Here is a 13,937-nt window from a genome sequence, read left to right on the forward strand (position 1 = left end):
CTATTTATGATAAAAACCCTGCAGAAAGTAAGCATAGAGGGAACTTTGCTCAACATAATAAAGGCCATATATGAGAAACCCACAGCCAACATCGTCCTCAATGGTGAAAAACTGAAAGCATTTCCACTAAGATCAGGAACAGGACAAGGGTGCCCACTCTCACTACTCTTATTCAGCATAGTTTTGGAAGTTTTAGCCACAGCAATCAGAGTAGAAAAAGAAATAAAAGGATCAAATCGGAGAAGAAGACGTAAAGCTGTCACTCTTTGCAGATGACATGATACTATACATAGAGAATCCTAAAGATGCTACCAGAAAACTACTAGAGCTAATCAATGAATTTGGTAAAGTAGCAGGATACAAAATTAATGCACAGAAATCTCTAGCATTCCTATACACTAATGATGAAAAATCTGAAAGTGAAATTAAGAAAACACTCCCATTTACCACTACAACAGAAAGAATAAAATATCTAGGAATAAACCTACCTAAGGAGACAAAAGACCTGTACGCAGAAAATTATAAGACACTGATGAAAGAAATTAAAGATGATACAAATAGATGGATAGATATATCAGGTTCTTGGATTGGAAGAATCAACATTGTGAAAATGACTATACTGCCCAAAGCAATCTACAGATTCAATGTAATCCCTATCAAACTACCACTGGCATTTTTCACAGAACTAGAACAAAAAATTTCAAAATTTGTATGGAAACACAAAAAAACCCCGAATAGCCAAAGCAATCTTGAGAAAGAAAAACAGAGCTGGAGGAATCAGGCTCCCTGACTTCAGACCATACTACAAAGCTACAGTAATCAAGACAGTATGGTACTGGCACAAACACAGAAATATAGATCAATGGAACAGCATAGAAAGCCCAGAGATAAACCCACACACATATGGTCACCTTATCTTTGATAAAGGAGGCAAGAATATACAGTGGAGAAAAGACAGCCTCTTCAATAAGTGGTGCTGGGAAAACTGGAGAGGTTGATGTAAGAGTATGAAATTAGAACACTCCCTGACACCATACATGAAAATAAACTCAAAATGGATTAAAGACCTAAATGTAAGGCCAGACACTATAAAACTCTTACAGGAAAACATAGGCAGAACACTCTATGACATAAATCACAGCAAGATCCTTTTTGACCCACCTCCCAGAGAAATGGAAATAAAAACAAAAATAAACAAATGGGACCTAATGAAACTTAAAAGCTTTTGCACAGCAAAGAAAACCATAAATAAGACCAAAAGACAACCCTCAGAATGGGAGAAAATATTTGCAAATGAAGCAACTGACAAAGGATTAATCTACAAAATTTACAAGCAGCTCATGCAGTTCAATATCAAAAAAACAAACAACCCAATCCAAAAATGGGCATAAGACCTAAACAGACATTTCTCCAAAGAAGATACACAGATTGCCAACAAACACATGAAAGGATGCTCAACATCACTAACCATTAGAGAAATGCAAGTCAAAACTACAATGAGGGGTTTCCCTGGTGGCGCAGTGGTTGAGAGTCCGCCTGCCGATGCAGGGGACACGGGTTCGTGCCCTGATCCGGGAAGATCCCACATGCCGCAGAGCGGCTAGGCCTGTGAGCCATGGTCGCTGAGCCAGCGTGTCCGGAGCCTATGCTCTGCAACGGGAGAGGCCACAACAGTGAGGGACCCGCGTACCGCAAACAAACAACAAAAAAACTATAATAAGATATCATCTCACATTGGTCAAAATGGCCATCATCAAAAAATCAACAAACAATAAATGCTGGAGAGGGTGTGGAGAAAAGGGAACCCTCTTACACTGTTGGTGGGAATGTAAATTGATACAGCCACTATGGAGAACAGTATGGAGGTTCCCTAAAAAACTAAAAATAGAACTACCATACGAGACAGCAATCCCATTATTGGGCATATACCCAGAGAAAACCATAATTCAAAAAGAGTCATGTACCAAAAGGTTCATTGCAGCTGTATTTACAGTAGCCAGGACATGGAAGCAACCTAAGTGTCCATCAACAGATGAATGGATAAAGAAGATGTGGCACACATATACCGTGGAATATTACTCAGCCATAAAAAGAAATGAAATTGAGTTATTTGTAGTGGGGTGGATGGACCTAGAGTCTGTCATACAGAGTGAAGTAAGTCAGAAAGAGAAAAACAAATACCATATGCTAACACATATATATCAACTCTAAGGGAAAAAAAAATGTCATGAAGAACCTAGGGGCAAGACAGGAATAAAGACACAGACCTACTAGAGAATGGACTTGAGGACATGGGGAGGGGGAAGGGTAAGCTGTGACAAAGTGAGAGAGTGGCATGGACATATATACACTACCAAACGTAAAATAGATAGCTAGTGGGAAGCAGCCACAGAGCACACGGAGATCAGCTCAGTGCTTTGTGACCACCTAGAGGGGTGGGATAGGGAGGGTGGGAGGGAGGGAGATGCAAGAGGGAAGAGATATGGGAACATATGCATATGTATAACTGATTCACTTTGTTATAAAGCAGAAACTAACACACCATTGTAAAGCAATTATACTCCAATAAAGATGTTAAAAAAAAAAGGAGACTTCTTTCTCCTTTATATATTGTTTCATACAGCTTAAATATGCTTTACCAGATACATTATGTTTTTCATTAAACTTTTTCAAATAATTATAGATTCACTTGCAGTTATTAAAAATAATAGAGAGATCCCACGTATCCTTTATCCAGTTTCCCCCAAGGCTAATATCTCGCAAAACTCTAGGACAATCTCACAACCAGGATATTGATATTGATATAGTCAAGATACAGAACATTTCCATCACCACAATGATTCCTCCTGTTGCCCTTTTATAGCCACGTCCACTTTTCTCCACTCCCAGCCCCTTCTTAATCCCTGGCAACTGCTAATCTGTTCTCCATTTCCATAAAATGTTGATTCAAGAATTTTTATAAATGAATATAATATGTATAACCTTTTGAGATTTGCTTTTTCCACTCAGCATAATTCTCTGGAGATTCATCTAGATTGTTGCATGTGTCAACAGTTCATTCTTTTTGTTGCTGAGTAGTATCCCATCATATGGATTTACCAGAGTTTGTTAAACCATTTGACTGTTGAAGGACTTCTGGCGTGTATCCCAGTTCTTGGCTATTATGAATAAGGCTGCTGTAAACATTCACGTACAGGAGTTGTGTTAGCGTAAGTCTTCATTCTCTGGAATAAATGCCCAGGAATGCAATTCCTAGGTTGTATGATAGTTAATGTTTAGGTTTTATTTTTTTTAAAGAAACTGTCAAAGTGTTTTCCAGAGTGGCTGTGTCATTTTAAATTCCCAACAGCAATATATGAGTGATACCTTTTCTCTACATGCTCAACAGCATTTGATACTACCACTATTTTTTATTATAATCATTCTGATAGGTACACAGTGATATTTTATTGTGGTTTTCATTTGCGTTCCTCTAACGGCTAAAGATACTAAATATCTTTTCAAGTTTATTTGCCATCTGTACATATTCTTCTGTGAAACGTCTCTATGCTTTTTTTTTTTTTTTTGCCAATTTTCTAACTGGGCTGTTTTTGTTAAAATGTTGAGTTTTTGAGAGTTCTTTACTCTAGCCTTTTGCCAGATGTGTGGTTTGCAAATAATTTCTTTCTCTCTGTAACTTGGCTTTCCATCCTTTCAACAAGGTCTTTCACAGAACAAAATTTTTATTTGATAAAGTCCAATTTATCCATTTTCCATTTTATGGATCACACTTTTGGTGTCAAAAGTTTAAGCGTGTCTATCCCTCCACCAAATACCACAGTCTTGATTACTGTGGTCATTTTAATAAGCTTGGAATCAAGTAGACTGATCCTTCCCACTTTGATTTTTAAAAAGAAAATTCTATTTTCTTTCCCTTTGCGTATACATTTTAATATTATTCTATTAAAAAATCTTGTGGAGATTTTTAAAGTTCTGTTAAACATGTGTATCAGTTTGGGGAGGACTGACATCTTTATTATGTTGAGTCTTCTAAGCCATGAATATGGCAAGTCTCTCCATTTATTTAGATCTTCCTTGATTATTTTCATCAGTGTTTTGTAGCTTTCAGCGTACAAATCCTGTATGTGTTTTCTAAGATTTACATCTAGGTGTTTGTTTTTTGAGTAAATGTTATTGTATTTTTAATTTCAATGTCCACATACTCATTGCTAGAAATAAAATTTATTTTTTGTATGTATTGTGTATCCTGGGCCTTACTGAACTCATTTATCAGTTCTTGGAGTTGTTTTTTGTTTTTGTTTTGGTAGATTCCTTGGGATTTTCTTAGTAGACAATCATGTCATCTGCAAATAGGAACAGTTTTATTTCATCCTTTCCCATCTGTATGTCTTTTATTTCCTTTTCTTGACTTACTGCACTATGCTGAATAAAGGTAATGAGTGTGGACATCCTTGCCTTGTACCTCATCTTAGGGGAAAACCGCATTCGGTATTTCATCATTAAACTAAGTATAATGTTGAGGAAGTTCCACTCTATTCCATTTGAGTTTTTTTTTTATCATGAATGGGTGTTGAATTTTGTCAAATGCTTTTTCTGTATCATTTGACATGGTCATGTGATTTTCTTCTTTAGCCTATGAATATGGTGAATTATATTGATTTTCAAATAGTGAACAAGATTTGCATCCCTGGAATAAACCTCATTTTTCATGGTGTATAATTCATTTTATATGCTGCTAAATTCTATTTGCCAATGTTTGTTAAGGATTTTTTTGGTCTATATTCAGGAGAAGTATTGGTCTGTAGGTTTTTTGGGTTTTTTGGTTTGTTTTTTGCATTGTCTTTGGTTTAGTATCTGGGTAATACCAGCTTCTTAAAATGAATTGATAAGTGTTCCCTCCTCTTCTATTTTCCAGAAAACCTTGTGTAGAATTAGTGTTGACTCTGCTTTAAATATGTGGTAGAATTTTCAGGTAAAACTCTGTGTCTGAAGATTTCTTTTTTGGGAGTTTTTAAAATTATGAACTCAATTTCCTTAATAAGTATAGAGCTATTCAAGTTAACCACTTCATTTCGGGTGGATTGTGGTAATTGTGTTTTTTGAGGAAGTGGCCCACCTTAAGTTGTAAAATTTACGTGTGCAGAGTTGTTTGTAGTACTTCTTTACTATCCTTTTGATGTCTACAGGATCTGTAGTGATATCCCCTATTTCGTTCTGATCTTGGTAATTTATGTCTTCTTTTTTTTCATTGTCAGTCTTGCTACAAATTGTCAGATTTATTGATCTTTTCAAAGAACCAGATGTTCGTTTCACTGACTTTTTTCTACTGTTTTCCTGCCTTCAATTTCATTGATTTTTGCTTTTATATTTATTATTTCCTTTCTTCTGCTTGCTTTTGGTATATTTTGCTCATTTTTTCTAAGCTTTACTGAGGTATAATTGACAAATAGAATTGTGATATATTTTAAGGGTACAGTATGATGACTTGATATACATATACATTATGAAAGGAATTCCACCAACAAGTTAATTAACATATCTATCACCTCATAGTTACTTTTTTTTTTTTTTTGGTGAGAATACTTAAGATCTACTCTCTTAGCAAATATCGCGTATACAATACAGTATTATCAACTACAGTCACCATGCTGTACATTAGATTCTCGGAGCATACTTACCTTGTAACTGAAAGTTTGTACTCTTTCACCAACTTCTCCCCATTTCCCTCACCCCCTCAGGCCCTGGCAACCACCATTCTACTCTCTGTTTTTATGAGTCTGACTTTTTTTTTTAAGATTCCACATGTAAGTGATACAATGCAATATTTGTCTTTCTCTATCTGGCTTATTTCACTTAGCAGAATGCCCTCCAGGCTCCCCACTGGGCCTTTGCTGATGTGGATGTGGGTGAGGTCACGGTTTTTTCCGTAGTGTTTGGCTAGAGTAGAACAGTTATTGTCTAAAACTGTTTTGTCTTGCTAGGGTGTCCCTTTCCTAGTCCTTCAGCTACAAAGAGCAGGCTTTTGTTGGTTTTGTTTTGTTTTGTCTGCCCTTGTTGGCATTTCTTGGTTGCCGGCTTCTTTAGCTCTGAGTCTGGGATATATGAAGCAAAATAAATAGAACTAACCCAACTAAAAATGTAAAAGACCTGTGTTCAGAAACTGTAAAACATCAATGAGGGGAATTAAAGATGACCTAAATAAATGGAGGCTATTATTCCACATACCTGTATTGGAAGACTAAACAGTGTAGAGTCAATTCTCCCCCTTATTATATCTGAATCACAATCGCTACTACTTTTTTTGAAAACTGACAAGGTTTTATACTAAAACATACATAGAGATGCAAAGGGAAAAGAATAACCAAAGCACTCTTCAGGAAGAATAAAGAGAGAACATTCTCTAAGATATCAAGATTTATAAACTAGAGTAATGATGATGGTGTGGCATTCACGACAAGAGACATAAATACACCAAAGGAACAGAACTGAGAGCCCAGAAGTTGACTACACATAAATGGGAAAATATTTATAACAAATATTTTGGTTATATAACAGTGCAGAGATAATTGGAAATCCATGTGGAAAGAAAAAATATAACCTCTACCTCACACTCTGTACAAAAACCAACTCCCGGTAGGGAATAATCTAAATGTAAAAGGCAAAACAAAGCTTCAAGGAGCTATTATAAGAGAATATCTTAATTCAAAGAGTATGGAAAGATTTCTTAAACAGGAGACGAAAAGCACAGACCATAGAAAAGTAGGGAAAAGGGGACTGTATAAAAATTAAGAACTTCTGGTCATCCAAACACACAACTGAGAGAGTAAAAAAGCAAGCCACAGAGGGGAAAAATTTTGTAATACATATAACTAAAAGGCTTACATCCAGAATATGCAAATAACTCCTATAAATCAATAAGACAAAGATAAACGATCAAATAGAAAATGGGCAAAGAAACTTCACCAATGATATCCAAATGGTCAGTAAACATCATTAGTCATCAGGAAAATCCCAATTAAAACCTCAATGAGATGCCACCCCACATATGCCAGAATTTCTGAAATTAAAAAGACTTTTGGGGCTTCCCTGGTGGCGCAGTGGTTGGGAGTCCGCCTGCCGATGCAGGGGACGCGGGTTCGTGCCCCAGTCCGGGAGGATCCCACATGCCGCGGAGCGACTGGGCCCGTGAGCCACGGCCGCTGGGCCTGCGCGTCCGGAGCCTGTGCTCCGCGACGGGAGAGGCCACAACAGTGAGAGGCCCGTGTACCGTTAAAAAAAAAAAAAAAAAAAAAAAAGACTTTTGATACCTTGTATAAATAATAATATAGAGCACTGGACCTCTCATATACTGCTATATTAGTCTGTAAATTGGTACAACCACTTTGGAAAACCATTTGACAAATGCTACATTTAAATATCTGCATATTCTAAGACCTAGAGATTCCATTTCTACATATATACCCAAGAGAAAAGCATGCACACGTACAGCAAGAGCCTGGAAACACCATTAGGCCCAATGTCCATCAACAGTAGAATGGATTAAAAAAATAGTAGAATGGATTTAAAAAAATAGTAGAATGGATAAACTGTGATGTATTTATACACTGGATTACAACACAGCAATAAAAATAAATGAACAACAGTTTCCTAAAACTTACGTAATGTTGACCAAAAACACCCAAACATAAAAGAACATATACTCTATACTTCCACTGGATACATTCTGAAAAGAATTAAGTAAAACCAAGCAGCGGTGCTTAATAATACATGCTTATAAAGACAAAAAAGTTCTCATAAAAATCAGATTATTGATTATCTTTGGTGATGGAGGAAAAAAAGGAAGCTATTGGAAGGGAGCACTAATGAAGTATAGGTAAGAGTCTACTTCTTGACCCAGGTGATGGTTATATGGTTGTTTGTGTCATGAAAATTCACTGAGCTGTATGTTTTTGTTTTCACTGAGCTGTTTTCACCCTGTATGTTTTCAATTTCACAATTTAAAAGTTTTTAAAACCTCATTCAAATGAAATCTTTCAAAACATTTACATTACGTCTTTATGATTTTTAACACTATAAAGTCCTTAGGGCTAGCAGTATTAGAGTTCATAAAATCATAAAAGGAACTTTTCCCAATTACATATGTGCTCTTTTCTCAAATAGCATCAAGAAATAAGTGAACATGCACCAGAGGAAGGTACATAATGAACTACGTAAATATTCTGCTTAACAATCTATACTCTAACGTATTTTTCCTATAGATGTTATCATCCTATAGCTAAATGATGAGTGTTTCTTCAGAATAACTGGTATATGAAGAAAAAAAAAGTCAACCCCAAACAGCATATTCATTTTAGCAGCTATGATACTATGGTAATAATCTGAAACAATTATATTTCAAGTAGACAGATAGGTTTGGTCTCCCTAGAGTATTACAGTCTATTCAAAAATTCAATACACTTAACACAGTATATCTTTTCATATCTTTTCTCCATCTGATGGTGGAAAAACTATGTTTCTATTTATGTACATTTTCCATTTAGATAAAAATGTTATCTGTTTAAAAGTGTCTTAGAGTCACAGATAACCTGAGGTTTCTTTTAGGGAGCAAACAATGAAAGACAAAGGAACATGAGGATAATGTTTCTAACCCTTTCCCAGAGCCAAGCTTTCTCTGACTGATGAATGAAAACTGATAGTAACAGAATGCCACCTTTTAACAATTTACTGCTTTAGAAAGGTAATTATATAATAGGTAATTATATAATTATATAATATAATTATATAAAGGTAATTATATAATATGTAATTTTGTAATTTTATATAATACTACATTAAGAACTCCTACAAGTCAATAAGTAATGTACCCATTTTTTAAATGGATAAAAGATACAAAAAAGTATATAAGAAATAGTCACAGAAAAGGTAAGAATGGCCAATAAACACATGAAAAGATGCTAAGACATTAATAATAATTAAAGAATGTTAATTAAAATATGATAACATTTTCCTATCAATTGGTAAAAATGAAAAAGATCAAGAATATCCAATGTTGACAAGGGTACGGATAGATAAAAGTACTTATATTCTGATGGCAGGACTACAAATTGGTACAAACTTTTTGAAAGGCAATTTGACAATACCTATAAAAATTTTAAACACATACAGCTGCCCTAATACCCAGCAATCCCATTTTTAAAATCTATCCTATGAAAAAATTAGTATGAGTGTGTAAAGATAAATTTATAAGGATATTTGTTATAGCACCAGCATGGGAGAATGAATAAGTAAATTTTGGTGTATATATACAATGGAAATATCAAGCACTCTTTTTTTTTTTTTTTTTTTTTTTTTTGCGGTACGCGGGCCTCTCACTGTTGTGGCCTCTCCCGTTGCAGAGCACAGGCTCCAGACACGCAGGCTCAGCGGCCATGGCTCACGGGCTCAGCCGCTCCGTGGCATGTGGGATCTTCCCGGATCGGGGCACGAACCCGTGTCCCCTGCATCGGCAGGCGGACTCTCAACCACTGCGCCACCAGGGAAGCCCTCAAGCACTCTTTTTAAAATGCTGAATATCTTTGTTACTAATTTGGAAAGATGTCCAAGATACATTAATAAGCAATGCAAATAAGCTGCAGAAAAATATATATAGCATTTCATTTTTATTTTTATTTTTGAAAAAAGACTGCACATATGCATGTATATAAGCATAGAGAAAAGTCTGCAAGTATATACAGCAAACTCTTAACAATGGTAACCTCTGGAGGGGAAGAGAGTTTTGGTTTGGAGATGAGGAATAGGAAAGACTTATCTTTTATTTAATCCTCTGCATTGTCCGAATTCATTTTAATGAGCATATATTAATTTTTATTTTTAAAAGAAGGATGTATTTAAATATAACATTTATTGAGTTATTCATTTAGCTGATTTACCCAATTGGGGATTACTTTACTATTTAATATTTTATGAAAAGTTACTTTATGGTCAGAATGAGACAATTCTCTTAGAACTTCTAAAGGAAAACAAACAAAAAAACAGAAATAGCAGATTCTTCACCAAAGTCAGCATCAGTTCATTTTAACTAAGGGATAAATTAAATCTAAATATAATGTTTGAAATTAGTAACCAACACAAAGCACTTTAAACAACAAAGACAGTGAAGTTAAACAAAGATGAAAACCCACCTGGACTATATCCAAAACCATGCCAGCTGAGACTGTTCCAAAACCAGCTAACAAAAATGGCACAAGTATCTGCAGTGCCATGACACCACTGGACTCCTTTGGTAATTTCTGGTTTGCTTCCACAATGACATCTTCATCACCATCTCTAGATACATCTTCATCTTGTAACATGGCCGTAGTTTCTGAAGCCTCTCTTCCATCACAATAATTGTAGTTGGCGTAGTCATCATACTTTTGGCTACAGCTTGATGGCGTGTGCCCATTGTTGCCATGAAAAGATGGCTCTGAGAAACTGTGATATTCCATGTGTTGTTCAGATCTATTACTAAAAGTTTGTGCTGCACTTGATAACCCATCTTGCCAAATGCTATTTCCTTTTTTGTGCCTGTCTTCCTGGTTTTTCTGGTAAATTACCGGAACCATACTCAACAGTAAGTTTAAAAACTTATCAGATTGAATTGTATTTAAACTTAAAGTCCAGTCTACAAAACCTCCTCCACTACTTGGACCACCACTTGTTCTGTTAGTAATAGATCTTCCTTTACTATTAGTCATATTGTCATCGCAAAAGACCCTGTACGCCTTAGATCTCAAGCTTCATGAACCCGTGCAGATGAATCAGAACCACATGAATGCTGGTTTAAATTAAGATGTTGACTGCATTGTGTAGAAAACAACGTTTCCACTAACAGAAGATGTTTAGAAGTTCCACAGAGGGATTGGAGCTGGAAAAACAAAATAAAATAAATTTTAAAAGTCAGATTAACTATCTTGATACTTCATAATTAAAGGTATAAAATAACACATGTTCTTAAACCAACCCTAACGTACTGACATTATATCCTTTGGGCTTAACACATAACTGCTTTGTACACAGAAATGTAGTATACAGCTTCTTTGTGTGTTCTATCTCGGTTAAAAATGTTTATCTTCGTATACTTTATGTAATTAATACCCATGTAAAGTCTTCAAATGTCTCTGAAATTCTACAATAGACAAAGTTATTAAATAAAGTAATGGCTTCCATTACTTATACTGAGGTCTCAGAATCAAATTGCTACAACCCTTTACATATGCAGGCACAACAAAGGTAAAGTATATGACATTATATTTTAAACATATTAAATAATAATCTGTGTTACTTTATTTACAACTTAATATAATATACATTTTGTTATTAAAATATGAAGAAACGATGATAATGTTTGCCATGAAATTATTTGATAAATATCCTAAATAGTGTACATGGCATTTACTTCACATGTAAAATTAGGCTGATGTCATATTTGTAGTTTCTGACATACAAAAAATTCATTATAGTTGATTTAGGAATATAATCCCTCTGTTACCTAAGAAATAACCAAAATGAAAAGGGATTACAAATATTCACTTAATCCTATTTTGCAAGCCAACCAAAAGAAAGCTTGCAATGCACTTATCACTTAATGCCCTTCTCAAAGTCAGCTCTGACCCTTAATCCCAGAGTATGCTCCTGATTGGCTGGTTATGGACAAGATTCTCTCTAAAGATCCTGAACTAAAGACACAGACATATTGTGTAAGCTGGTTTGAGAGTGACAGGCACTGAAGTTGTGAGGTCATACATCACCTGCCCAGGTAGAGAGTCTGACTCTTGGGACAGCTGCCACCACAGGTACATACGTTTTCAAAGTTATTAGGGTGGGTCTAAGGCCTCAGGTGTTTCTCAGGAATGCCCAGCCCCGTCTTACATTTATAAGAGCATCCAAGATCAACAAATTGGCTCTGATTTGATAAGGGATAGATAGCCCACTGCCTAACTGGACTGCCCACCCACCAAGCTAGGCTAAGAATTGTTGCTACAATACTGCTGCTTTTAATGAAAACCATTCTATTCTTCAATAGAATTGAAGAAATTCATATTTCTTAGAATATCGATCTCCTCTCCTTGGATAGGAAGATCAATAACAAGGAATGGCAAAGGGAAAAAGAAAAGGGACTATGTTGGGGACAAGTGGGTGCTAGGATCTGGTTCATCTATTTCATCATTCACTCACTTTCCTTTCTTCCCTCTTGTGATTATGGAGGGGTCTGGGAATTCCTGCTGGGGAATAGTCTTAAAATATAGATTCTAGGACTCTGGACCTACTGACTCAGAATATATTTGAGGCATATAAACCTTTTTTTTTTTTTAAGCTCCCCAAGTGATTACAGTACAGACATCCTGTGGACCTGCAGAGAATCTGATGAGATTAAGTACTAGTTGCCATCTTTGCCACTTGCAGGCTGATCAGTATGCAGACAAAGGCAGTGTTTAAAGAAAATCAAAGGAATGGAAGCAATGTCCGGAGTGAAGCAAAGAAGAACCCAAGCAGTCCACAAAGAGGAAGAAAGCCAGAACAGCTGCCTGAGAACTTTCCATGTAAGAAGGGCTCAGCTGTATGTCTGGAACTTATGAGATTTCCAGCAGCCTTACACGAGTCAGATTGAGTGGGTTTCTGTTCCTTCAACCAATTCACCTCTTTTTAAGTAGTGAGCATTTCACTGCCCCAAAGAGATCTCTAATCAAACAAAAAAACAGAGCAAATCTCAAAGAGATAAAGCTTTAAGACAAGTCTGAAGGGCCAGTGATGGATATAGGCAATTTCTTCTTCCCCTTGAAGCAGAATTATAAGGGTAATCAAAATGGAAATGCAGAGAAATGTAGATAAACGATAAAGAGAGATGACAGTATGCATATCACCATTCAGTCACCATTCAGCTCAAAAAGCATGCTCAGGAAAATTGACCAGCTAACACTAAATAGGAAAATGGAGTGAGGAGAAGGTTAAAAAGAGAGGAATTTCCCAAAACAAGTCATCTCTCTTAGAGTATTTGCAGGACATGGTTAAGCACATAGTCTGCACTGAGTTGGCCAGCAGGATCCAGATGCGAAGACATCCAGCTCTTACTTTTGCCCCTAGTATTCTTTCTTTAGAAGGTTAGATGGAGAGGTGGATATTCTGTACACGGGGCCACTGTGTACAGAGACCAGAAAGAGCCTTTGGGTAAATTTAAAACAGTACCTCCCGGAAAAAGGAAGCCACAGGAATGGAGTCTCCGGCTGGATTTCAGCCCCCCTCCACCCCCCTAGGCCAAGCACCTTCAGGCACTGCAGGATCTGCACAACCTTAAACAACAAGACTGGGCAGCTGGGTGAAATGGTAAACTACGCTTAAAGAGCATAAAACAAACAAACAAACAACCACATTTTTATTGTTGTTTTCCTCAGCATCTTTCCCCAGTTTTTCAGCTTATGGTATTTCCATCTCCCACGTAAAACCACACTTGCCCTGTTCCATGAGGTTCTGGTAGGCCTAGCATCACAGTCCCCTCCCCTCCAGACCACAGAATGACAAGTGCCTGGAGCAGGCCTGAGTCCTACCCTGGAATTTCACGTATTTGTTGGCTTATTATTTCCTGAATGGCTACTAGATCCTGGGGCTGCCCCATTAACAAAAGAGGCACTATTCTTGCTTCAAGGATTCTTCCTTGTAGTGGGGAGGAACAACAATCAGGGGAGCAAATAAATGAGATAATTTGTGGTAAAGGCAGTGAAGGAAACAGTTGATAGAGCAAAGAGTGAATGACTTGCAGGGCTACTTCAGAGGGGAAGGCCTCTGGAAGGGTGTTTTCTCACTTCCTTTTGGAAGGAAATAATTCTGAAGCTGCCACTCTGTCTTCCTCCTCAAAAAGCTCCCTCTACCAGCACTACCACCACCACCACCACTAACACTTG

General features: G+C 36.5%; 1 protein-coding gene across 1 annotated transcript in view; it reads right to left on the minus strand.

Annotated features, from left to right (window-relative positions):
• The window catches only part of SLC41A2 (solute carrier family 41 member 2), a 130,785-nt gene that overhangs the window by 96,882 nt on the left and 19,966 nt on the right, over positions 1 to 13,937 (minus strand). The window contains exon 2 of the mRNA XM_027107413.1: positions 10,182 to 10,906. Coding sequence (XP_026963214.1) covers positions 10,182 to 10,736 — 555 coding nt within the window. The 5' untranslated portion in view covers positions 10,737 to 10,906. The remainder of the gene's footprint in view (positions 1 to 10,181; positions 10,907 to 13,937) is intronic.

This window comes from Aethalodelphis obliquidens, unplaced genomic scaffold, assembly GCF_003676395.1.
Source record: "Aethalodelphis obliquidens isolate GAN/ISIS:26980383/991018 unplaced genomic scaffold, ASM367639v1 scaffold8, whole genome shotgun sequence".
NCBI lineage: Eukaryota > Metazoa > Chordata > Mammalia > Artiodactyla > Delphinidae > Aethalodelphis > Aethalodelphis obliquidens.